The sequence below is a fragment of the Mobula birostris genome, chromosome 7, assembly GCF_030028105.1.
Source record: "Mobula birostris isolate sMobBir1 chromosome 7, sMobBir1.hap1, whole genome shotgun sequence".
Taxonomy (NCBI): domain Eukaryota; kingdom Metazoa; phylum Chordata; class Chondrichthyes; order Myliobatiformes; family Myliobatidae; genus Mobula; species Mobula birostris.
In genome coordinates, this window is record NC_092376.1 from 59428774 (window position 1) to 59456596 (window position 27823).

A 27823-nucleotide genomic window follows, 5' to 3' on the forward strand; every position below is an offset into this window, starting at 1 on the left:
CATAAAGAGAAGTTAATTTCTGCCCCACCCACATAACCTACTTTGAACCGTTTCAGCAATTTTGTGTTAAGGATTATGTGTGTCTGTGTCAGGAAGATAGTGAGTAAAGTGGAAGACAAATCCATGGTGTCAAATAACATTGAAATCAATTTTGTTTTTTTTAAACAGCAGTGTTCCAATTCATTAATATAAATTTTATTTTAAAGTTCTGAAGCAGGTATAATATTTGTTATTGTTAAAATGATATCTAAATATACATGTGGTTTTTACGGCCAGGTTCCTGCTACAGTATTTGACTGAGAACAGCCCAACACTGTTTTTGTTTGCATTTATTCTTCCTTATTTTCCTGCCACTGTGCCTTTATATTGGTCACTAATATCATTAATATTGTTGAATAATTTTATGAAACATTTTGAGCGTGTGACGTGTTTATGCACATTAAATATTTAAAATGTCTGAAGAATCCATAGATAAATTGCTTTATAATGAATGTTCTGCTGGCCAGTCTTGCAAAAGGCTCTTTTTGACTTCAGTTTGTTGCAGTATACATTGCTTATATTCACATGATAAAAATAACAATCTAGATTTAATAATCAAGATTTACTAATCTAGATGAGAGGTTTTCCAGGAATAAGACAATTGCTTGTTCATTATATTAATTAGGTTTACTGAATAAGAAACTATTCAATCAGTTTTCTTGTAAGCAGGCTGTCATAAAATGGCAGTCTATGCTAATGAATGAGAGAACAAATTGATCTGTTCATGGAATTGTTTCTTTTTCTATCCCTCCAGTGTCTACGTTGGATCGTGCTTTCACTGATCATCAGCCTGACTCTTTTACTGAGCATGTTACAAGATATGATCAGAAGTGGGAACCTGATCTATTTTTTTGGCTCTTCTTAGCCTCCCTTTTTGTTCATTCAGCCAAATTTTAATGGATAACGGAGAACACTTTAAAGTGCCATCATTATTATGATGTAGAAAATGCAGCAGCCAAATTGCACATAACAAGGAGTCATTAACAGTACAGTTCATGTGTTTGTTTGAGAAGTACAAGATCCCATTGCATTTACGTCATCTCTCCTACTGACTAAAATAATAGACTTGAACTAACAAGTAGATATTAAATCTATTGAGAGAAATTAAACTGCAACAGCAAAGTGTATTCATTGGATTACAATGCTTTACTTAGCTTGTAATCGCCATTTCAAAGAAACTGTTTTAGAGCTCTTTAGATTTTGGAAGCACTGATGTTTGAACAAGTAGTTGAGGTGAGGAATTCTCAGTGGGGCTGAGCACTGTGACTCATTAAATATATCAGGAGTACGAGTGACAATATTCAAAGCCATTTTAGGTACAGCACAATACATTACTTTAACCAATGTGATATCAAAAGTATTATCAAAAACAATGGTGAAAATTCAGCATTTATTAATTACCAGAGGTGAAAGAGCTGTAGATATATAGGATTTTTCCAGCTAGAAAAGAGTAGTAATATGATTTTAAAATCATTCAAGGTTATGGTGAGTTAGGAATGGTTTGTTTCAATTACTTGGTGAACTTGGTAACAGGCATGAATAATTAAGCTGGAGGTTAGAAGAAAAACTGTAGCTATTAGAATATAAATCCCCTTCCAGAGACTGGGACCCAAAGAGCATGTTCATTCAGATAATACCCTTGCTAATTTGAGGTTCTGTCAAAGGTTTTGTAAATTTGAATAAAGGGAGAAATAATATTATAAGTAGAAAGTGGGGAATCCCTTACTTGGTAGACAATGCAGATAAAATACTGGTGCACACTTGACATTACAAATGGCCTGTTTCTGTGCTGTAATTCTATGCATTAGTGCATTTTGTAAAAAAAAATATAAGAAAGGCTGTACTTCTACGAGCTCTGGAATAATGGATGGAAATACGGATGCTGAAGATTAAGCTGTTGACTGCAGAAACAGAAAGAATCCTAAAAAGGATTATGCAGGTTGAAGAATCATGAAGTCCCTCTTTGATTTGATAATGCATTGGCAGGGAAACATTCAGAGTGTTAAGCCATGGTTCACTCTCCAAAGTAGAAACTAGGATTTTGGTAGTTGTCTGTTAGAAAATCATGAGCATTTTGGTTGTGATCATATTGAAGTAGTTACTGCAGAGGGAAACCTTAGTCTGGGTAAATCCACTTTCAGAACACAAATAGAAGCAGGAGTGGATTATTCAACTACTTGCACCTGATCTTCTACTTAAGATCTTTATTTATGGGGAAAATGTCCCTTCATTTTCATTAATATTTAATAACCTATCTAATTGCTAAGTTGTGTATTTGTTTTTAGTTGAATTGCTCGGGCCAATAATATCACTTGAAATTATTGCTGAAGTCTTTTCAGTACAACTTAGGGACAACCTCTCTCTAACAACCAACTTCTCTCATCAAGAAAATGATGACTATTCGGAGCACAGCTTTCAATTACTTTGTTTGGTACCGTGTTCGTTGGATTACTTTGAAATAATCAGTCCGGAGGGGTGGGCCAGACTTCTGCGCAGATATGATTATAGATGATGAAATGTCTCTGAGCAGTCTTTTACTGTCAATTGTGACCTCTCATGGCAAACTCTTGAATTGAGCATAAACATTCCCCGTGATCCATTAAAAGACAGCACATGTAAATTGCATGTATGCATCTGTGCTTGTCGTGTAATAAATTTTCAGACTCTGCCTTGTCTCCTTGATATTTTGGAAATTTTAAAATATTTTCAATCCAGTGATTGGATCCAGTTTTTCCATGGGGGAGAAAGCCAGATATCTTCAGTAGTTTTTCCCTGTTTCAGGAGCTGCTTGTTTGATTTTGTCACTATTATAGCTACTACAGTTCAGGACGTCAGTGTTCGGTCGGCATTCAGTTCCGATGTAATCTGTAAGGGGTGTGTCAGTTCTCCCCGTGAACGCGCCAGTTTCTTCTGGGTGCTCCGATTTCCTTCCGCAGCCTAAGGACATACCAGTTAGTAGGTAATTGGTCATTGTAAATTGTCCAGCAATAGGCCAGGGTTAAGTTGGTGGGTTGCTGGCGACGTGGTTCAAAGGCATGGCAGGGTCTATTCAGCACTGTATTTCTAAATCAATCAAACAGATAAATGTTTTCAAAGTTCAGTACATTCTAAAACATTGTCTCATGAGACCTTCTGCATGTATTCCAAGCTAACTTGTGAGAAAGGAAATACACGCAAGACTTCATACTAGAAGCCTTGGTACTTTTTTTTTATGCCAATCACTTGGGTGAGTTAAAGTTGGAAGAAATCCTGATTTGTGATCTCGGTTTTGCTTCCACTTGCCCACTCATATTGCCTTTGACAGCCTTGCAATATTGATATCTGCTGGTTCCTACAGGGCAGTCATGTGCTGTCTCTGCTATGTAGCACCTACTCAAGAAGTGTGGGTACAGCTTGAAGATTTAACAGCAAAACTCCAAAAATCAAGCACCTCTAGGACTGTTGGACTGGCGGTTTTCCCCCATCTATGGGATAATCCTCCTAGTAATGCACCAATATGCTTTTTATTTCTTTAGATGCTGCCTAGTAGTAAAACATTTTCCAGAAAATCAGGTACATTTAGAAGGAGCAATAGAGAAAAGAAAAGTTGCCAAACCATCAGCACCTGCAAGTGGTACCACAGCAGATTGTCAGAGTTTTACTGTAATGTTATTGAACTTTAGCCATTACCACTTTTTATTTTGGGAAATATACTGTATGAGACAATTGAGGTAGGGCAATATCTGGTTCTACTGTACCTGTAGTGCTCTAAACCTACATGATGAATTATATCCTAAAACCCTCGGTCACATTACTAATTGGAAGGAAGTACTTTAGGTGCTTATCCTTTTTGTTAAATTGAGGGCACAGAATAATAAAATTCTGACTTTAAAAATATAAAGTGACTGCTTGATTCAAAAGCACTGCCCTTTTGCGAATGTTCTTGGTTTGTGATAGCATCTGTTATCTAGTTATTTTGGTGTGCAATGAAAGCAAACTTGATTATCCAACATGTGCAGTGTGAGCAAAGACACAGCACGCTTTCTGCTAATCTTGCTGCACGAGTCAAGTGTCAGTGTCAGAATATTCAACGCCCATGTTGTGTCATTTTGGAATTCTGACTCTGACGAGCAAGAATGGTATTTTTTTTTTGGTTTGAGAGATAGCTTGAGATTATCACTTTAACATGTATCTATATCTTCTAAGGTCTCCTGGTGGGTGCCTTAGATGCTGTGCTTGACTCCAACGCCCGTGTAGCACCATTCCGCATTCTGCATCAGATGCCAGGATCACAAGTGTACTGGGTCATTGCTTGTGGTACGTAAGACCTGTGAAAATTGCTCGCAAACTTGTGCAGAAAATGTTATGTTCCAATATGCAAGTATGTAAGGATTGTGTCCATTTAAATAAAGATCCTGGAGGTGATTTGTGAATAGCATCTCTGAAGTTCTGTTAAATCTGATTGTGGTTCCGATTCTCTCTCAAGGGATGCCTTTCTTGATTTTGTATCCCAAAATGTGGGAACACTGACTCAAACTGATCCCAAACTCTCCTTTCAAACTGACATCCTTTACAATGAATTATTTAAATGTTCCCATATAGCCCAGTGAAAATAGCATCTGCTGTGTTTGCTTGAAGTTTGTGACTTTTTTTGGAATATTTTGTAAATACGTTGTTAAAAGTTGATTTTTGTATTGGCAATTACTGCCGCTGGGAATGAAGATGTAGTGTTATACATACGTTCATGTATGAGCAAAGTTATGTACATGCTCATGTCATCTACCCAATAAAGCAATGATCTGGTAGTGGATACCCAGATTTCATTGCTGTGAAACTGTACACTAATTGGGAAGCTCATCCCTAGAGAAACAAAAACTTAATTCTGTCTGGCAACTGCATTTACTTGTCCTTTTCATTTCCTGGGATCCTCTAGAGATAATTAACACTCTGGTGATATGACAAAGCCCATTGGAGGAAAGTCTGAACAAAATATTTTGTACAAACTTCATATCTACATATCCAGATCAGAAGTCAATGCGTTTTTTATATTTCTCTCAATTTTGAAATGTTGAGGGGGAAATGATACCCCTTTAAATTGTCACCACTGAACATAAAAGATCAAAATATAAGATATTCTTTTGTTTTTGCACAATTCTTTAAAAGGAGCTACTGTGGAAGAAATTAATCAACATTGGGAATGGCTGGAACAGAATCTTCTGCACACTCTTTCAGTATTTGACAACAAAGATGATGTTATCAATTTTGTTCATGGTAAAGTAAAGGTAAGAATAATCCAGCAAAGCTGTGAACAATTGCATCATTTGAATGAACTCTAGGAGGTCCTGTGGAGGGGGAGGTAGCAACTACATTTTCCTTTGTGCAGTATGCAAAATGTAAAAGACTCCTGATTTTTTCTGGTCTACAATAATTGTTCAGGGCCCTATTTTTAAACAGCACACAAAGAAGAATAATTTATTCACTGTAAAGTTAGGAGTAAAAAGGCATTTAACGGAACCGCAATTGAGAATCATTTAGATAATTAGCATTTTCACTGGCACTATTTTAGGTAGCATGGGAAATCCTGTTTTCCCAATGTGAAGGGGATGATCAGTTAGTCACTGACTCACTAAAGGGTGTTTGCAGAAATGTGTGACAGTTTTGTTTGGATTATTTTTTAGTTTAAATGGGATTCTTGGGATTAATACAAGATCCTTATAAAATGGCGTACTTTACGTTGCATGGTACCTATCTAAAAGCAACAGAAGGCTATCATGAAAGTGTTTGCAGGAAAATAAAGGTCCCATGTTGTTACCTCTAAGTGCACCACTCTAGATAAATAAGCTGTTTTGGCTCAGGCAGGCAGTTCTATTCATTGGAGCTCCTAAAAGTAGTGAGGCCCTTCCTTGCGATGAGGCTGCTTGTGTTGGGACTTGGGTTAATCTTGAAACTCATGGCATAAAAAGTATGCTCAACTGCTAAAAGTCAATTGAAATAATTAAAATAAACTTGAGTAATAACAACACAATGAGTTGCTTTTTTTTGCTCAACAGCTCATTCATTCAAATTGGGATTGCTGTTCTTGAAACAAGTATAGCCCTGTACCCACTTGGGAGGATTTTTTTTTCTAACTTAAGAGCTGAGAACTCTGCTTCTCAGATGTACTACATTAGGAACCTAACAGAGCATGCAGGCAGGTGGTGTCACTGTCAGTTTCTACAAGTACTAATAATGCATCTCAGGACTTCGGAGTACCAAACCCACCACTGGGCTGGGGTTGAGAAACCTAATCAATGTTGTCACTCGTGTTGGACAAAGTTGGCACCTAGTACTCTTTTTGTGAGTCTTGAGGTAGAGGTTTGCAGCTAAAACAGGCCAAGAGTTTCAACTTGGGTGTCAGCTGAACTGGATGAAACTAAATTAAGTTGCGCTAAAATACTTGCAAAATTATAAGTATGTGAGAATTGCACCCATAACTATATACTTAAGTTTTCATGTATTTTGCATGTTTTTTCAATATAAAGTCCATTATTCCAAACTTGTTCCTGTCCATTTTCCATTCTGATCACAAATAATCCAGCCACTAGTCTATTGAACTGTCTGCTGCACTGATTTTGGATGACTTTAAGCGTTGTTCAGCCATAATATTGAGTAGTAATGATGGAAATCTCTAAAACTGGCAGCACATCTAGCAAATCTTAATTGCTTCTCATTCAAAACCCTACAGGCCAATTCATTTAGAACATATAATTACAACTTCAATTAAATGCTAAATGGCATTATTTACCAAAAACCCATTTCTTTGTATCCCTTGACTTTTGTGCATTGATTTTGAGCATATATAAAATATTTTATGTAATTGTGTTAAGCACTGCCTCTATGTATAGTGCATCTAGCTACTGATTTGATCAAATGTCCATGCTAGAGAATTTTAGTTGTGACATAGCCAGTATTTAATAACTATAATGAGAAACAAAACAAAAAATTCCAGCAGCTGTAACTTTTTAAACAATTAAAATGCTGGAAAAGCTCAGTAGACCTGGCAGTATCTCTGTGGAGAGATTTTTCTTTACTTTTTCCACAATGCTGCCTGCCCTGAGTGTCTCCAGGACATTTCCTATTTTGGTAAATATAAATCACTTCATTATACTGAAATATGAATTGTTCCATGCCCATTGATTGAGTACCAGAATAACAGTGAAGTGGAAAGATATACGTTTTGCTGTTTCTATTTTGCTTTCCAAAATAAGTTTGTAAATCTATTTGATCAGGGGCTTATAGCAGAAGAAACCAGGAGCAAGCTGGCAGAACAGGAGGAAGACCCTGAGAAGTTCCGTGAGGCTCTGGTAAAATTTGAGACGAGGTTTAATTTCCCAGACTTGGAAAAACTGGTGACCTATTACTCGTGTTGCTGCTGGAAAGGGCGGGTTCCTCGACAAGGCTGGATTTATCTCAGCATCAACCATCTCTGTTTCTACTCATTTCTACTTGGTAAAGAAGGTAAGAGCATAACACAACTGAGAGAAAGTTGACTATAGAGGAAAAGTTTCCGGCTTCCTTTGGCGTGTACTGCGTCAGAAAATAAGGGTACACTGATAGCAAGTTTCAAATTCTATTGCAGCATCCAGTGATCAATCTCAAAACTTATTATCTATCAAGTACCTCTTTTGTTTCACTGCATCTTCAAGCATCCTCAAATCAAATATTAATCCAGTAATATCGCACAATCTCCAAGCAGATTTCTGTATTTGATTTCTAGGGAATGTGAAAAAGTGTCATTGAAAATCTTGTTTGTTCAGTTGTTTGTCTTGTGAAAAAATTACTTTGAGGTGGGGGGGGGAAGAAACTGGACTGATTTTTCATTTCATTTGAGAACTAGGAAATTTGGGTGATTAGTGTTTTGATTGCAAATCTGAATTGCAAAATAATCTTATCAAAAATCTTATCTCTACTTAATATTCAAAGTTTGGTTGTAAAAGTTATGATTGAGAAGCTGAATTCATAGTAATGGAAAATTAAACTTAATTCCATTTTCAAAATTGTTCAAAGTAAATTTATTGTCAAAGTACGTTTATGTCACCATATAGTACCACAAGATCTATATTACTGGGAGCGTTCACAGTAAGTACAAAGAAATACAGTAGAATCAGCCACCCAGCAGACAGAGAGGCGTCAGTTGGTGCACTTCACTAGAGGTGCTGTGGCATGGCGTACAAACTGGAGTTGGTGCTGCCCCCCAGTGTTCACTCAGCAGAAGACAAACTTTAACGTTTTCAACTGCAGACTGCTGCAACATTCATGGATTTAGGATCTTAGATGATTTTTTTTTGTGTGTGATTCTATTTTTCTGATGTCTTGTATGTTCTTTCTTTGCCCTTTCCACAATCTTGTGTGTGCCTTGTGCTGTATGTGACTGCGGGTACTGTGCTTTGCAACAAGGCCCCAGAATATCGCTGTTTTGTTTGGCTGTATTTGTGTATGGTTGAATGACGATTAAGTTTGAACTATGGAGTGCACGAAGGAAATAGGGGGTGGAACAGGAACCATTTCTGAGGGTCTGTCAAGGAAGAAGCTGGAAGTGGGGAAGGAGGGAGCATTCGGGGCCCTTTGCGTAAGGAATCAGCATGGAGATGGGGACTGTAGGGTTGAGGGAGGAGGATGGATAGTGGAAGAGGGAGGTGATGTGATTCTTTTGGCTAATTGGTAGGTGAATGAAGTGGTTTGAAGAATGGTATTGGGAGCTAGAATATCCTATACATATTTTCCCAAAAGTTATATGCCTGCCTTTGTTTGCTATGAACCAATACACTGTTTGCAATTGACCAGTGTTATTTGTTTCCTCTTTTAAGCAATGCCCATGAAATCTTTTGAGAGGCAGTTACACAGGATCTAGTCTTTCCCATGGCAGCAGAGTCTTGAGCTGTGGTGCTTCCCCATAAAGCCTTTACTCCAGCAAGTACCCTCTTTGGCTTCCTGACTCCCAGTACTATGTAAGATGGTCTTCTTTGTTATGCTGGAAAGGAGATCATGCACTAAAGAAAATGACACAGGAGATTGACAATGCCTTGCATGGAACACTGGGTGCCATTAAAGAAGGGGAAATGATACAAAGTACTTCCTCCAGTCAAAACATGGGTGTGATGTGCAAAAGGAAAAAAAAGTTGTAGCTAACTGTGAAAAAGGTTAATTTTCTAAATTTGGAAGGCTATAGCATATGTGTTGAGGATTAAATGTTGTAAGATTAAATGGCAAACATTCATTCTAAACACCTTGCTAATTTAACGGCACATTTACATGGCATGTACCAATTTTTTTGGTATTCATTGTTAATCTGACAGGAAATGGTTTACAATAATGGTTTGAGAAGAGACTGATTTAGTGAGATTGGTGTGTTTTGTATTACAAGAGTCTGGGGAATATTGATCATGAGCCAAGATAATTTGTCACCCATTGTTTGTGGGGAATGTTGTTAAGTATGCTGTTAATGTGCTTGCCACTTTAAATTCTAGATGTACAAAAGAAATTATATTTCCCTCTTTACACTGGGATTGCAGGAGCCGTTGCAGGAATGTACTTTCGGTGTAGTGTATGAGAGATGTATTAAATGGCAATAATTTTGAAAATCTGTGTACAGTGAATAATTTCTTCCTAAAGAAATTAGTCAATTTTCTGCTTGGAAACTAATGTTGAATAATAATCCATGCGTGACTCATCTTTATAAAAATCATCATCTATGGTTTGCAAGTGGGAGGTAAACATCTGCCTCATTCCAATTTCCATTCTTTTGAATTTTTTTCTGATATGGCAGAGTAGTTGTATCTGTTTTGGGGGTGTTGTTGAATAACTGTGTTGTAAAACCACTCCACGTTAGGTTGTGCCTTTTTGTTAAGTAGCCCTTTGTTTCTGCAATGACACACTTGAAGGGAAGAGGTTTTTTTAATCCACCTGGTTTGCCCTTTGAGAGCTGACTGAGATAAACCAGCCAGCTCCTTTATAAATTTTGTATTTTCAGCTTCTGGCAGGGAATCAACACTATCTTGTAGTGTTTGGATGACTTGGACCCCTTTGCAAGACTTTGGATGGAATATGAAGTTATATTGACAAGACACTTCTTTTATGCATTAATTTCCATTCACCAAGTCTTTGACAAATTAATGAAATTTAATTGGTTGCAATTCTTGCGTTGATTCAGTTCATAAAGTTTACAAAGGTCAAAATTATGGGTTGCATTTCCATGGTAGAATTTGGCATGTAGCAACGTAGATGTTCCTGAGCTGGGCCAACCAATACTTTTTTGAGTCTGAAAACTTCTTTTTGGCCAGGTCAACAGCAACTTTGCTTTGTCTGCTGCAGTTGGATATTGTGAAGGATTGTATCTCCTCCTGGGAAAACTTTTTGAACATCAAAGTCCCACTGCCTCTTCTCACCCCCCCCCCCCCCCCGCCCGCACTCGCATCCATCCATCCAGGCCTGGCTATGTCAGCTGTCAAAGCTGTCAAAAGCTTTTTGACTCTTTTGAATGTCTGACATGTTTCGCTACCATTTAATATATTAAATTGTTCTTTACAAATGCACTGGGATTTTTTTTTAAAAGGCTTAACCGACAAAACACGGCAAAATAGCATATCTCAGTGGTCTTACTCAGTACTGTAATGGCATGATCACCATTCCCTTTTCAAAACTCACATCCTGGCTCAAAACATTTATTGGCGGGGCCTTAAGTGTAAAAGAGTATAATCAAGCTGGAGTGTTTAATGTCATTTCCAATACACAAGTGTAAAGGAGAACAAAATCATTGTTACTCCGAATCTAATGCAGCACAGAAAGACACAGTAAGATGAAGTACACAACAATAAAAAGCACAATAAATATAAACACGCAGGTTAACTTGTATACATTGACTGTATGCCCATAAAGTGACTCTAGGCTCAGGAGCGTCTGTACCTAGGGTGACTGATAGGAAATGACAGTGGATTAGGGGTGTGGAGGGGTGAGTTAGTGGGTGGAGGTGTTGATCAGCCTCATTGCTTGGGGAAAGTAACTGTTTTTGAGTCTGGTGGTCCTGTTGTGGATGTTACTTAGCCTCCTCCCTGATGGGAATGGGACAAACAGTAATATTCATGAGGTTACTGGCCCATTTCTGGCACCTTTCTGTATATATGTCCTTGATGGCACGTAGGTTAGTGTGGGTGATGCGTTGGGCAGTTTTGACTACCAATTGTGGAGTCTTCCTGTCTGCTGCAGTGTAATGATGAAGCTTGTTAGGATGCCCTCTACTGCACATCTGTAAAATGACATGAGTAGAGATGTGCATAGATAGTCAACTCTCTTCGGCCTCCTCAGAAAGTAGAGGCGTTGGTGAGCTTTCGTGATTGTGTAGGATGTGTTCTGGGACCATGAGAGGTTGTGTGAGATGTGCACTCCCAGGACTTTGAAACTGCTCGCAGTTTCCTCTGCAGTACTGCTGATGTAAAGGAGGTGTGAGTGAAGTGGTAACTATCTTTTTTGACTTGTTGACATTGAGGAAGAGGTTATTTGCCTGGCACCAGACCTCCAGCTCTTCCACCTCCTCTCTATCAGCTGTCTCATCATTGTTGGTGATAAGCCCTGCCACTGTTGTATCATCAGCCGACTTGACAATGTGATTAATCTGGTGTTTGGCCATGCAGTCAGTCATGTGTGAGCAGAGCGTACAGCAGTGGGCTCAGCAGACAGCGCTGTGCCCTGTGGGGCACCTGTGTGGAGAACAATGGGGAGGGAAGAGTGGTTGTACAACCTGACTATCTGGGGTCCGTTGGTTAGGAAGTCCAACACTCAGTTGCACTGTGGTGCATTTAGAATGAGGAATAGGAGTTTGTTCACAAAGGCTGTGGAACAATGGTGTTGAATGCTGAAATCTAGAAACAGCATTCTAGCGCAAGTGTCCTTATTTTCTAGGTGTCTCAGGGCCAGGTGCATGAGAGATGCTGTGATGGTTCTGTTGGTATGCATCTTGGGGAGTGTCCAACGTGGCAGGATTAGGTTTTTGACCAGCCATTCAAAGGACTTCATGATGATTGGGGTCAGTGCCACTAGGTGGTAGTCAGTCAGTTCTGAAGGAACAAACAAACAATGGGAATAATTATAGTGCCAGGAAGGAAAGAGGCAATGGAAAGATTTAAATTAGAATAGGAATTTTAACTTGGAAGTTCTGGTAACCAAGGTACTTGGAGTTGGGTTGGATGTGTACTTTAGTTAGAATTTTGGTTGAACTGAAGAGTCTTGAAGAAGATGGTTGAATACACGGTAAGCTTCATCCTTTCTACACCTGTCCCGTTTTTCATAAACTCTGGACCAAGGATTAGGAATGTGGACTGGACTGAAGGCTATTTACAAAGCAATACAAGATTGGCGTGTGTCCCTGTGGGGAGATGTTTTCTTTCCATTATCTGGCTGAAGTTGAGCTTTCCTCATGAAGTACAGTTGGCCCTCCTTATCCGCGAGGGATTGATTTCGGGACCCCTCACGGATACCAAAAAACGTAGATGCACAAGTCCCTCATTTGACCTGTCTCAATGCGGTGGACCTTGGGACCCAGCAGAACCCCAGATTTTATTTAACCTGTCTCAGTGCAGTGGGCATTAGGACCTGGCGGTGAAGCTCTGAATCCGCAGTGTTTCTGTTCATGAAAATAATCACGATCGCAATTTAAAATAAAGTGGAAATAATAAAGCCATCGAAAAGAGGTGAAATGCCATCGGTCATTGGAAAAGCGTTAGGCTACAGTCGGCCAATGATCGGAACAATTTTAAAGGATAAAGTGAGAACGGTTCTGCCCCGATGAAAGCTACAATTATTACTAAGCAACGCAATGGGTTTAATTATTGGGTTTTAGGGTCTTGGGTTTTTGATCCTTCACATCAACCCGGCACGGATGGAGAGCACGCTCGGGAGCGATCTGTCACTGGATCGCACTCAGGAACCTCTGTTCCCGAGCCCAGTGCTAAAACATACATTTCTTAAGTTTTATATGCATAGAAAGGTAAAATATATACTATATACTAAAACAAACGTTTGACTGACGCTAAATAATACCAGATGTACCTGTTCCGACTTATTTAGTACGAGAACTTCTGTTTTTTTCCCCTGATCCCGATCCACGATAATCTACGCACATCCTCCCATATACTTTAAATCATCTCTAGATTATTTATAATAGCTAATACAATGTAAATGGTATATAAAATAGTTGTTATACTGCATTGTTTAGGGAATAATGACAAGAAAAAAAAAGTCTGTACATGCTTGAACAAGTGCTGGAAGAGCACTTCCGGGTTTTCTCAATTCGCGGTTGGTTGAATTCGTGCATGTGGAACTCGTGGATAAGGAAAGCCCGCTGTATATTGCTGGGTAACACCTCACAAATGCACCAGAGCTTTTAGTTTCTACTGTGATAGATACTAGGAAATAAGTTTGCTGTTTTGTCTTTTAAAAGTGGTTTGAAAGCTGCAATCCTGAATTTTATGCTTTGTTATTTCAGTGAAACTTGTTATCCCCTGGGCTGATGTGAAGAAGCTAGAAAGATCCTCAAACACTCTTATCACAGAAATAATCCGAGTGACCACTCAGAGTAAAGAGCGTGACTTCTCCATGTTCCTTAACATAGATGAAACTTTCAGGCTTATGGAACAGCTGGCAGATGTAACTATTCGAAGACTGCTGGACAATGAGGCATTTGAAATGGATCCATCGCTGCGAGAACCTGCACAAATTACAAAAAGGCAAGAAAAGATGAGACTTGATTTTTAACTGACTGGAAAATGTATCTGTGTTTTGTTTTTGAAGTACGTAAAATGGACAACTTTTAACAATTGCCCCCTGCTTGATTTTTTCTTAATTTAAGATAACATGTATGTTTGCATTAATTTTCATTTCATTGAACAATTGTAAAAGTTTTTGCTTCCTCTTTTGCTAGTGAGACAGTCCTGGAAGCACCAAATGAACCTAATGTGTGGATTTGTGTATTTTCTAGGATATTAGCATTATTGCCCATTCCTAGTTGTTCTTGAACCACTGCAGTCCTTTTTTCACATTGTGCTGTTGAGTTAGGAGTTCCAGGATTGGTGCTAGGTGACCACGAACAACTAGCAATATATTTCCAAATCAGAATAGTGAGCAATATCGAGGAGATCCTGAAGGTGTCTGTGTTCCCATGCGTCTGCTGCTGTTGTTCTGTAGATTACAAGTTTGGGACTTTATCAACGTAACATGGATTAGCCTACTGTACTGTTTTATTTTTGGATGGTACATGTGTAGCCACAATGCTATAAGTACGGTTATTATCAAAGTATGCATACCATATACAACCTTGACAGGCAGCCACAAAACAAACACAATTTAAAAAAAAGACTGTTAAACACCCAAGTGTGCAGAACAAAAAAAATCAAATCATGCAAACAATAAAAGTTAGCAAATAGCATTCAGAATTGAAGTTCACGAAAGTGAGTCCACAGACGCGAAGCTAGCATCCAACTCAGGAGGCCATTACTTGCGGGCCACAGCCTCAGTTCAGCGCAGAGACGAATAAACCCGTGGAGCAGCAGGTTCAACCTGCCGGTGATGACAAGTGAGCGTTTAGGTGATTAACAGGGTGCTGTTTAAGGAGTTTCCTTTGTCCTGGGCTGTCCTGCTTCGTGAGTGTTGATGCAGCTATGTTTATCAGGGCCGGTGAAGAATAATTCAAAACATACTTGACTTGGATCACGTAGATGGTGGAATGAACTTAGTGTATCAGAGTGAGTCATTTCCGGTACATAAATGTAAAGGAGATCAAAATGATTGTTACTTCTGATCTGGTGCAGCCCAAAAAAAAAACACAATAAGATAATGAACACAATAATAAATAAAACACCATAAATATAAATTAAGATAACTTGTGTACATAATGTGATGCTAGGTACAGGAGTGTATCTACATGAACATAAGGTGACTCCAACAGGAAATTATAAAGAGGTGGTTGGTGGGGAAGGGGGTTCCCAGACTTCAACTTGTTCTTGTAACCACAGTACTTACATGGTTGCTCCAACCTTGAGTAGATGGTCAATGGTGAACTCCAGGCTACTGATGTTGGGATGACTTGGCAATGTTAATGCCACTGAATATCAAGACAGGTGGTTCAGCTCTTAATGGGGATGGTTATTACTAAATACCGATGGCATGATTGTTGTATGACGCATAATCAGCCAATACTTGAATGTAGTTCACATCTTGCAGGGACTGCTTTATCTACTGAGCAGTTGCAAATAGAATTGGACTTTCTGTAATAAAGTGGCAAGCATCTGACTGTCTGTTGGAAGGAAAGATGTTCATGAAGTATTTGAAAATGGTTAGTCCTCATCTAAGGAAAGGTGTGTTGGCATTGGAGAAGTTTTAGAGGAGGTTCACAAGGATGATTCCGGGAATGGAAGGGTTATCATATGAGGAATGTTTGATAGCTCTGGGTCTGTACTTGCTGGAATTTAGAAGGATGTGGGGTGGTGGGGGGGGGGGGTGTCATTGAAACCTTCCGAACGTTGAAAGACCGAGACAGAGTAGCTGTGGAAAGGATGTTTCCCATGGTGCCTGTGTCTAGGACTGAAGGGCACAGCCTCAGGATAGAGGGGCGTCCATTTAAAACAGATGTGGAGAAATTTCTTTAGCCAGAGGGTGGTGAATTTGTGAAATTTGTTTCCACAGGCAGCTATGGAGGCCAGGTTGTTGGGTGTATTTAAGGCAGAGATTGATAGGTTCTTGATTGGACATGGTATCAAAGATTACAGGGAGCAGGCTGGAGAGTTGGGCTGAGGAGGGGGAAAAGGATCAACCATGATTGAATGATGGAGCAGACTCTATGGGCTAAATGGCCTTATTCTGCTCCTATGTCTTATAGTTAGGCTGAAGCCATGGCTCTGAGGAGCTCTTGTAGTGAGGTCCTAGAACTGGGCTAATTGGCTATTAGTGACCACAATATGTGAATCATTTTCCCTGTGATCTGCATTGACGTCAGTTTTACCAAGGCTCCCTGATCCTGCCAAATGCTGCCTTAATATCACTCTCACTTCCTTTCTGGAATTCAGCTTTTGCTCAATATCTGGACCGAAGCTGTGATGAGATCTGGAGCAGAGTGATCCTGGCAAAGCTGAAGCTGGGGATGGGTATGGGTGAACAGGTTATTGGGGAGTAAGTGCTGTTGATGGGACCTGATCACCTTGACTGAGAGTTAAGCAAGTCATGAATGTGATGGGTCACGGGCATGGCTGACATTTATTGTCCAACTTCTATTGCCTTTGCAAAAGTGTTAGGAGCATCAAGGCATGCTTCCCTGTTTCAGGAAGCAATGGGTGAATAAAATAATGTATATGGAATATGAAACTCTTTAACTCGTATCCATTGCAGCATCATAACTAATGTATCTTCAAAGTTGACTTCTGCAAGGCATATTCCCAGGTTTTTCCCCCCAGTTATTTTTAATATTGGAAGAAGAAGCTTCTCTTTCTCAAGGTGAGAATTGCACTTGTTGTGGGCTAGCCACTCTTCTGCAATGAATTGTGCTTCTGTAAGATATGATCTTTGGCCTTGGAGACCATAGGCTTTATTAAAATGAGAATTAATTACTTGGTGATTTACTGCACTAAATTCCTTGCTGCACGGTGTCCTTCCCCACCAGCTCTGGTTGACGACCATCATTGTGGGTGATCATGTCTAAGTGGATAGGTCATTCATATTTGGAGACAGTGGTGATGAGACATGCCGCGATGAAGAGTCTCAGCCCAAAATGCGAACTGTTCAGTTACCACCCCAGACGCTGCCTGACCTGCTGAGTTGCTCCAGGTCCTTTGTGTGTTACTTTTGTCCTGTGTCTCCAGTCTACAGGACCTGCAATTAATTTGTTTCCTCTCATAAAGTGATCATTTGGAAAGTAAAGGTCATCTGTTGCAAGTCCCTTGAACCTGTGCAAGAAAATGGATCTCAGGGCAGAACAGGGTGACATCAATGTACTTTGTCAATAAACTTACTTTGACTTTGAATGTGTGTATGCTACAGGTTTAACTGTACTTGTAATTTACTGCTTGGCTTACAAAGCAGTTTTGGTCAAAATAAGTCATTCCCAATGATAGCCAATTGGGTTGCTTGAAATGAATGCGAGATTGGATAAAAGTTATTGTAGATAGTTTGGAAGAGTGGCTTATTAGCTACTATAAAGCCTGTGCTTTTTTCAGTGGGATATTGTGCAATGTAAAGCAGCTGAAAACATTGCTCGGATGCAAATGAAGGGTGTTAGTAAACAGCTGCTAAGCATGAACCACCACAGGAGAGAGTAAGAGACCTCAGTGTCTATCTGGATGGAACATTGACGTGTTAGTGAATCAGATAAGAGTCCTGTGCACCAGAAGACCCACTGGGATTGCCATTTACCAAGAGGTTGCTACAGTAGTCTCCCAGCAGTGAAGAAACACTCTGAAATGGAACAAGAAATTTCATGAGATGAGTGCAGATGCTCGAACCTGGAACAACACACAATAAGCTGGAGGAACTCAGTGGGTCAAGCAGCATTTATGGAAGGAAATGGGCAGTCAATGTTTGTTCTTTATTTATTTTAGTTAAAGATGCAGCGTCAAGTAGGCCCTCTGGCCCTTTGAGCTGCTTTGCCTGGTAACCCCAGTTTAACCCTAAACCAACCACGGAACAACTTACAAAGACCACTTAACCGATCCAGTACGCCTTTGGACTGTGGGAGGAAACTGAAGGCACCAGGGACAGCTTGCACATTCTACGGGGAGGGCATCCAGACTCCTAATAGATGACACTGGAATACAACTCCAATCTCCAATGCTCCAAGCTGTAATAGCGCTGTGTTACCATGGCGACTGCTGTTTTCGGTCGAGACCCTTCATATGGACTGGATTGCGTAGTTCTTCAAAGTGAGCTTTAGAGCAGTAGAAATGCAGCGTATTCTTTATGGCATCTAAACTTTCACTTAAGTTGTTAATCTCCTTACCTCCTTAAGAGGTCAAGTCTCCCCAGGTGTTAATGAAGAGCTGTTTCTTGTCCTCCACATAGGCAATGGCAAGGAATAAAGGGTGACCGTCCCTTTGGGAGGCAGCTTTTATATTTACAGTGCCTGATCCACAGTGAGGAGACCTCGTGGGACCACCAAGCCCCAAAACATTTGGGAATGATTATATAGTCCTTTGCATTGACTTGACAAATCTTTCATTAGCCTCTATGCTGCTGCATCAACACAAAGGAACTTCGGAACAGCTTGTAAGTGCAATCGCCCTCCTTTTGCCTTCAGAGATTATTTAGAGAAGACGCATCTTTTCCACTTAGGAACATAGAAAACCTACAGCACAATACAGGCCCTTCGGCCCACAAAGTTGTGCCGAACATGTCCCTACCTTAGAAATTACTAGGGTTACCCATAGCCCTCTATTTTTCTAAGCTCAATGTACCTCTCCAAAAGTCTCTTAAAAGACCCTATCGTATCCACCTCCGCCACCGTTGCCGGCAGCCCATTCCACTTCTCAGTTAAGGAGCAAGAGGGGACTTTGGTGAGGGGAGTAACGCTCGTCAACACTGTGATTCATTGCACCTGATGACCCACAGCTTGCCTGTGGATCCGACACCACAGATAATGAGCAAATTCGGTCAGAGGAACATGCGGCACAGAGCACACTGGATGTCGTTTTGGGAGCAAGCTGAGGGAATCCGATGCTTGTGCTCACTGCAGGGAGAACCTGTGTACTTGTACTGCTTGACAAGGACCTTATACAGGGCGATGTTTTATGAGGTGCCAGCCAGCCATGGCAGTGACTGGGATTATGGGACAAGCTGCATCTATAGGCTCTGGCAGGAGATTGTGTAGGCCCTGCCTGAAGGGTTTTGACCCAAAACGTCAACTGTACTTTTTTCCATAGATGATGCCTGGCCTGCTGAGTTCCTCCAGCATTTTGTGTGTGTTGCTTGGATTTCCAGCATCTGCAGATTTTCTGTTGTTTGTGATTGTGCAGGGCCTGTGGGTTGTGATCTTTGACCCAAGAGGTCATGAGCACTTCTTTGCTGGGTATTGGCAGCGATCCCATCACAGAGCACATCGTGGTTCAGTTGTTGGCTTCTGTGGAGACTCGGGTGAGGACCACAGGGTCCTGATGCCTGCATGCAGACTGGCACTGATTTAACTCAGGGTTCTGTCTCTCTACCACACAGCAGCAAACTGAACCACTGAAGGAAACGCCGCTGCCTTCAGGGAGCACTTTGTTTCCCTGTTGGAACAGAGATGAAGATTGTCAACTAACTGCTGCTCTCAGTGAACATGGAGTTGCGATTCATGGAACAGGGTAATGAAAAGATACCGCTAATGAGCATCTCACCCTTCATAGCGATGCAACCCGTTCTCAGATTCTTTTCCTGCAGTTGCAGAGAGAGAACTCAATCAGGTCTCAACTCCCCTCTCGCCCCCACCAGACCCCCTTGCCACTCCCCCCTCCACACACCCTCTCACCACACCCCCCCCCACCTCCCCCTCCCTCCTCCGTGAGGATCATGGTGCATGCATCCGTACCACCTCCCACATATAACACCACATCTTCAGTGTGGGCTAATTCCTGTTCAGATTGTGTCCTGGAATTTTCAGAAGGCCTTCGACAACATGCCACACATGAGGCTGCCTAACAAGTTAAGACCCCATAGTATTACAGGAAAGGTGCTAGCATGGATAGGTCATTGGTTGATTGGCAGGAGACAGGGTGGGAATAAAGGGAGCCTTTTCTGATTGGCTGCTGGTGCTGAGTGATGGTCCACAGGGGACTGTCCTGGGACAGCTTTTTACACTGTATGTCAATGACCTGGATGGCAGAATTGAAGGCTTTGTGGCCAAGTTTGCGGATGATACGAAGATTGTGGAGGGGCAGGTAGTTTTGAGGAAGCAGAGAGGCTACAGAAGAACTTGGCTGGATTAGGCGAATGGACAAAGAAATGGCAGATAGAATGCGTTGTCGGGAAGTATATGGCCATGCACTTTGGTAGAAGAAATAAATACGTAGACTAGATAGATACTTTTTTGATCCTAAAGTGAATTACAGGGTCACAGTGGCATAATAAGTGCACAGATATACAATATACAAATATTAGAAGAGAAGAAAGAAAGAATACAAAGTAAGTTGCCTCAAACAGTCTAACAGGAGGGAGTCATCACTTCCCCGTCTATAACAGTGGTCCCCAACCACCACTGGGCCGCGAGGAAATGATATGAGTCAGCTGCACCTTTCCTCATTCCCTGTCACGCCCACTGTTGAACTTGAACGCATGCGAGGTCATTAGCCACGCGAGGACATCAGTCGGTCATTAACCTACAACTACTCGATGAGTAAAAAACAAACGTCGCCTGAGAGTTTCTTTGGAAGAGATGGTAGGTGACATAAAAGCACTAACGATGATGATAATGCAGAGACAGCTGAGGCCGAGACTGCAAAAAAAATGAAAGCTTCCTTCAACAGAAAGTATGACGAGTCGTACATAAAATATGGCTTTATTGTGACCGGTGACCCGCACGCTCCAAGCCCGTGTGTGATATGTGGAGACAAGCTGTCTAATGAGGCAACGAAGCCCTCAAAACTGCTTCAGCACCTTGAGTCCAAGCACCCTGCACTTAAAAACAAACCTGTTGAGTTTTTTGAGCAGAAAAAACGTGAGCAAGCAGGACAGAAGCAAGTGCTGAGAGCCACCACCTCCACAAATGCTGCTGCTCTGAGAGCGTTGTACTTAGTGGCTAGCTGTATTGCTAAGGCTAAGAAGCCTTTCACTGTTGGTGAAGAATTGATTCTGCCGGCTGCCAAGGACATGTGCCGTGAACTGTTGGGGGAGAAGCTGCAGCTAACAAGATGGCACAGGTTTCTCTGTCAGCTACTACAGTTTCAAGCAGAATCGATGTCATAGCGGAGAACATCGAAGCACAGCTGTTGGAACAGCTTAACGAGTCTGGTTTCACTACCCGAGTCAAACAGGTTGCTCCTGAATGCCAGTCTACACATTGTGTCACACACTGGGAAATGTTGGCTAGCTGAAAAATGTCACCTGATCTTATTAGCGTATTGAGTGACATTGTTGAAGTAATCAATCACATCAAAGTAAAAGCCTTTAACCCACATCTGTTTGAGCAGCTTTGTGAGGAAATGGATGCAGATCACAAATGCCTTCTCTTACACACTGAAGTCAGGCGGCTATCAAGGGGGAGAGCCCTGGCCAGGGTTTTTGAGTTAAGAGAGCAGCTACAGAGATTTCTTTCAGGAAAAAAGTCACCACTGGCAGCACACTTCAGTGACGAGGAGTAGATAGCAAAACTCGCTTACAGGTACCCCCCGCTTTTTGAACGTTCGCTTTACGAAACCTCACTGTTATGAAAGACCTACATTAATTCCCTGTTTTCGCTAACAGAAGGTACTTTCACTGTTACGAAAAAATCAGCGTGCGAAAAAAGGCAGCGCGCGCCCCGAGCAGCTGCTCTCTCCCGGATTTGGAACTGCATTCTCGCTGGCATTGCTTAAATGTGCCTGTGAGCATCCATTAGCAAAATGAGTTCTACGGTATCGGAAAAGTCTGTAAGAGCTTGTAAGGGTGTTACACTTAGCGTAAAACTAGACGTAATTAAGCATTTCGATAGTGGTGAACGAAGTAAGGACAAAGTGAGTTTGGCTTGTGGAAGTTGACAAAGATGACGGTGAAGAGGTTTTGGCATCCCATAACCAAGAAATGATAGATGAAGAGATGGTGCAGTTGGAAGAGGAAAGGATAACAATCGAAACCGAATGAGTAATGATAAAGTATGACTTTAATTTTGAAAGGGTACGTTGGTTTAGGGCATATTTGCAAGATGGTTTGAGTGCTTGTGTCCCACCACCCCCACCCTAGTGTCCCACCACCCCAACCCCCAGGCCGCAGACAGATGCCGATTCGCGGAGAATGCAGCGGTAGCCAGGAGGCACACAGCACATCTTTAAGAAAAAAGCCGAAATAAACATGCTAATTAATTACGTACCGCTGTACCCCTGCATGCTTCATGGATCGGTATTGGTTTGCTACCCGGAGGGTGGGGGCCACTGCACCACCCCAACCTGCGACGACTCAGCCTAACACACCATCATCAGTGTGTTCAGCGCTGTCTTCCCGATTCCCGTAAGTGATACTACACTGTACATAAATTATTTCTACTTTATATAGGCTGTGTATTTTTACGTATTATTTGGTATGATTTGGCAGCTTCATAGCTTAAAGGTTACTGGAGAGCACTTGCGCCGTGTTTTTGCCGACGGCGCTTGCGTGAGATTTTCTGCCGAAAGAGCTTGTGCCGTGTTTTTGCCAAGAGTGCTTGCGTGAGATTTTCGCTACGGAGAACAGTTCAGGCAATGATTGTGGAAAAGTATTTCTACTTTATATAGGCTGTGTATTTATCATATCGTTCCTGCTTTTACTATATGTTACTGGTATTTTAGGTTTTATGTGTTATTTGGCATGATTTGGTAGGTTATTTTTGGGTCTGTGAACGCTCACAAAATTTTCCCATATAAATAAATCGTAATTGCTTCTTTGCTTTACGACATTCCGGTTTACGAACCGTTTCATGGGAATGCTCTACCTTCGGATGGCGGGGGAAACCTGTATCTGTGTGACATCTTCAACCTGCTCAATGAACTCTATTTGTCACTTCAGGGGAGAATGACAACTGTCTTCAAGTTGGCAGATAAAGTGTCTGCTTTCACAGCCAATCTGAAACTGTGGGGACGGCGAGTGGACGGGCATATTTGACATGTTCCGAACATTAGCTGGGATTTTGGGAGAGACTGAGGCTGCACCATCCTTCTCACAGCTGGTGCGCCAACACCTATCTTCTCTGTCAACAGAGTTCGAGCGATACTTCTCAACCACAAATGACCCAAGACGTGCAAAGGAATGGGTCTGTGACCCATTTGTGAATGTCCCCAGTGAATCATCCATGTCAGCGCGGGAAGAAGATCAACTCCTCGAGCTTGCAAATGATGGTGGGCTGAAGTATATTTGACGTAACATCTCTGCCGGCATTCTGGATCAAAGTCAAGGCTGAATATCCTGAGACAGCCACAAAAGCACTGAAAACTTTGCTTCCATTTCCAACGTCATATCTCTGTGAAGCGGAGTTTTCTGCAATGAATGCAATGAACATAAGGAACCCCCTTATGACTTATAATTGACTTATCACCATATTCATGCGAGGAAAACATGCGCTGTGTGTCGTTAGATAAACCCCTTTAGAAACAAAATTGAGTGTATTAGCCACTTATAAGTGACTTATAGTTGACTTATCACCTATATTCCGGTCGCGATTAACCCCCCTACCCCCGGTCGGCTGGTCCGCAAGAATATTGTCAATATTAAACTGGTCCGCGATGCAAAAAAGGTTGGGGACCCGTGGTCTGTAGGTTTGACTTGTATTGGAGCCTAATGGCCGAGGGTAACAATGACCTCATATAGCGCTCTTTGGAGCAGCATGGTTGTCTCAGTCTATTACTAAAAGTGCTTCTCTGTTCAGCCAAGGTGGCATGCAGAGGGTGAGAAACATTGTCCAGAATTGCCAGGATTTTCCGTAGGGTCCTTTGTTCTACCACAGTCTTCAGTATGTCCAGTTGGACTTATAAATAGAGAGAAAACTCAAAAATCTGAGGTGCAAAGGGAATTGGAGTCCTTGTGCAGGATTCCCTAAAGGTTATGTGCAGGTTGAGTCGGTGGTGAGGAAGGCAAATGCAATGTTAGCATTAATTTCAAAAGGACTACAGGTCCATAATTCCTTATTCGAAATCCTTGGGGCCAGTTGCATTTCGGAATTCAGAATTTTTCACATTTCAGGATCCCTCCTTATTGGTACTGGGACCCCCCCCCCCCCCCCCGCAGATACCAAAAAACACGTATGCTCAAGTCCCTTATTTAACCTGTCTCAGTGTGGTGGACTTTAGGACCCAGTGGTGCACCAAACCTATGCACATCCTCCCGTATACTTTAAATCATCTCTAGATTACTTATACCTAATACAATGTAAATGCTATGTAAATAGTTGTTATACTGTATTGTTTAGGGAATAATGACAAGAAAAAAAACATTCAATAAAACATAAAAGTATACAGCTTCAAACGAACCGAATCAAACACATGGTAAGTGACTTATTAGAATAAATGTAGAACGTCACTGTCAGTATAAAACTTCAGTAACTTGTCTTTCTGTTTCTTTAAATCATATACAGTGGTAGTTCTGTCACCATATTCTTTAGTAAGACACACCACGATCAAGCTTCTGCAATAACTACTTTCTGCATTATTGATAATGATAGATGCTTCCTTCTCTTTTTCTCATTGTTACCCATAGGGGTATCTGCAGCTCATTTTGACATTTTCACAGTGAAATTAAACACAAAGTCAACAATGGACACAAAATATCAGCGAACAGCAAATGCACATGTAACCAGTACGAGCACTGAGCCACAACTGACGTCTGGCGGCCTCTGCTAGTGCTGCCACGTCACACCTGAGTGACGTCAGCTGTTGGCAAAAAAAACTTTGGTTTTCGGAGCTTTTTGGATTTCAGAATTTCGGATAAGGGATTGTGAACCTGTATAACATAAAAACAAGGATGTAATTTTGAGGTTTTATATTTATAAGGCACTGGTAAGGCCTCACGGAGTTTTGTGACCAATTTTGGGTTCCTTATCTAAAAAAGGATGTGCCAACATTGACAAGCGATTCAAGGAAGTTTGCAAAAATGATTCTGGGATTGAAAGACTTATCAATGAGGAGTGTTTGATGGCTCTGGGCCTCTACTCATGGGAATTCAGAAGAATGAGGATGAGAAGGATCTCAATGAAACCTATCAAATGTTGAAAGTGGATGTGGAGAGGATGTTTTCTGTGGTGGGAGAGTTTAAGACCAGAGGATACAACCACAGAATAGAGGGGCATCCTTTTAGAACGGAGATGAGGGGGAATTTCTTTTGCCAAAGAGTGGTGAATCTGTGGAATTCTTTGCCACAGGCAGCTGTGGAGGCCGAATCATTATGTATATTTAAGACAGAGGTTGATAGATTCTTGATTGGTTGAGGTATGAAGGGATACAGGGAGAATGCAGGGGATTGGGATTGACAGGGAAATGGATCAGCCATGATGAAATTGCAGAGCAGATTTGATGGGCCAAATGGCCTAATTCTGCTCCTATATCTTACGATCTTATTATGCGATGAGCTCACTACAGAGTGAAAACAGGAGGGGCTATATACCTGTTGGAGAGTCACATCATTGGACCACACAATTCCCCGAGGGGCTGCTTGGTCTGAAAGTTTGGGCTGTTTCTTGTATCCAGCGATAAATTATTCTGTACACAAGCATTGTTAAAGAGTATTGATACTACCGTGGCAATTGCTAGTATTGGTGTAGTCCACATTGTGATAAAAGCACTTACCATTAGTTTAAAAACATTCTGAATTTTTCAAAGGCGTTTAAGCAGTTCTGCAAAAAATTTGAATCTGCCAGTCCATTCTTTTGATGTCTGAAGGGTGTCCCTCTTAAATATAGACAGATGTATATAAACCATATTCATAAGGGCTAAAATAGTCGTCGTTTTAAAGCTACTTTTTGCAGATTGCTGGAGGCCAAGTTTTCTTGACTCGCTACTGCTCCCCATTATTCTGTTGGTTGTTCAGATGGGCAGAGCTGAAGTGTCTCAAGTGTTTCTGGGATAATAAGCAATTTTAAACCAAGAGTTTTGCTCTTGATAGTGCTGCGCCCTCTCCTGGTCAAGTGCATGTATGATGTGATATACCTTGCTGTTAAATGGCCTGCTAATGTAACATTGGCTCTAATGATGAAGGTATTGGCTATTTAGAATTGAAGTAGTTGTACATCACAATCTAAATTTGGAGATCTAAATCGTTAATGCATCAAAAATATCCATCTGCAACTTAAAACTTCTCAATTTAGATGATTTCCAGCATCTGCAGAATTCCTGTTGTTTTCAATTTAGATGAAGCTACTTTAAACTGATAAAATTAACTATTTTGTTTTACTTGCGTGCTCTCTGACATGCTGAGTGTTTCCAGCACTTCCTGTTTTTGGACATTTAAACTGACGTGTAACTGTTTTGCGTTTCCATTGCCCTAGGGATCTTGAAGGTAGGATCCAGAATGAGTATTTCCGGGCTTGTTTCAGGCTTCCACGGGTGGAAAAGTTGGACAAGATAGTGGACTGTTTCCTGTGGACACCTTATAATCAGTGCCATACTGCTGGGAAGCTGTATACTTCTGAAAATTACATCTGCTTTGCCAGCAAGGAGGAAGGCAGCTGCAATGTAATCATTCCACTTCAAGAGGTATGGTACCCCTGTCCAAGCACTGAAGACCTAAGTGCCTTGGTCAACCTTTAAGATCGCTTACTGTCATTTCCAGTGTGCAGCTGCAAAAGGAGAACAAAATAATTGTTACTGGGGATCTGATGCAGCAAAAAAAAAACCCACTAAAGATGAAGAACAATAATTAAAATATACAATAAAAATAAATATATTCGGCAGCTTGTATACATACGACGTTTGTAGGTTGTATATCCATAAAGTGACGCTAGGTGCAGGAGTACCTTGTACATAAGGGGACTGACAGGAAACAATAAAGTAATGGTGGTTAGGGTGTGGAGGTCGCAGATTATATAATTTGGTGAACGTTTTTGGTAGGTCTGTTAGAGATGTGTTGTTTAATTAAATATCAACAGTTATTTTAATTTCTGAATGAAAATCAATATGATCCCTCATTATAACTTTGTTCTTTGAGATATAAATCCTTCTTTGTGCTATAAGCTGAAATATTTATAACACAGTAAGATATAGAAGCAGCATTAGGTCATTTGGCCCATCGAGTCTTCTCTGCCATTTCATCGTGGCTGATCCATTTTCCCCCTCAGCCTCAATCCCCTGCCTGCTCCCCAAATCCCTTCATGCCCTGACCAATCAAGAGTCTATCGACAATTGCCTTAAATAAACATAAAGTCTTCCCCTCCACAGCTGCCTATGGCAAAGAATTCCACAGATTCACCACTCTCTGGATAAAGAAATTCCTCTTCATTTCCATTCTAAAAGGACACCCCTTTATTCTAAGGCTGTGTCCTCTGGTCCTGGTCTCCCCCACCATTGGAAACGTCTTCTCGACACCCACTCTATCAAGCCTTTCACCATTCTTGGGTTTCAGTGAGGTCAACCTTCATTCTTCTAATTCCGGTGAAAACAGGCCCAGAGCCGTCAAATTCCCATCATATTAAAAGGGCCTGTTTACATGTAGCACCTAGTAGTATAGTGTCATGAAAGCAACCTTTCTGCCAATGTCAGCAAAACAAGAGAGGTGGTCAATGACTTCAGGAAGGAGGGGACTGCAGATGTATTGAGCCCTAATGAAGGTTCTTGCCCTCAGTGTGCTTTTTCTCTGTAACTGCAATATATTCTACTTTCTGTTACTGCTTTTTCTTTGTGCTACCTTGATGCTGATGTGAATAGTTTTGTCTGTTTGGATGGCATGGAAAGCAAAGTTTATTATTGTTACATGTACCTTTGCTTTCATTTGTAGCCTAGGTACTTTTTTCAAAGCTTGATGCACTCTGGTACCAGAAGCAAGTTTGTCAAAAAACATTTGAGCTTTATCTAAATGTCTAGGTGCTTTGCTCCACTTGAAGATTACATTAATGAGCATTTTCTTTTAAAAATAAAGCCACGTTACAAAGTCACGGTGAAGTTTATTTGTT

At 41.0% G+C, this 27823-nt stretch overlaps 1 protein-coding gene across 2 annotated transcripts in view; it reads left to right on the top strand.

Annotated features, from left to right (window-relative positions):
- LOC140200241 (TBC1 domain family member 8) overlaps positions 1-27823 on the top strand; it is a 105340-nt gene that overhangs the window by 37576 nt on the left and 39941 nt on the right. For both annotated transcript variants that reach the window (XM_072263258.1, XM_072263259.1), the window contains exons 2-6: positions 4225-4335; positions 5182-5300; positions 7287-7515; positions 13535-13775; positions 26204-26411. In XM_072263258.1, coding sequence (XP_072119359.1) covers positions 4225-4335; positions 5182-5300; positions 7287-7515; positions 13535-13775; positions 26204-26411 — 908 coding nt within the window. The remainder of the gene's footprint in view (positions 1-4224; positions 4336-5181; positions 5301-7286; positions 7516-13534; positions 13776-26203; positions 26412-27823) is intronic.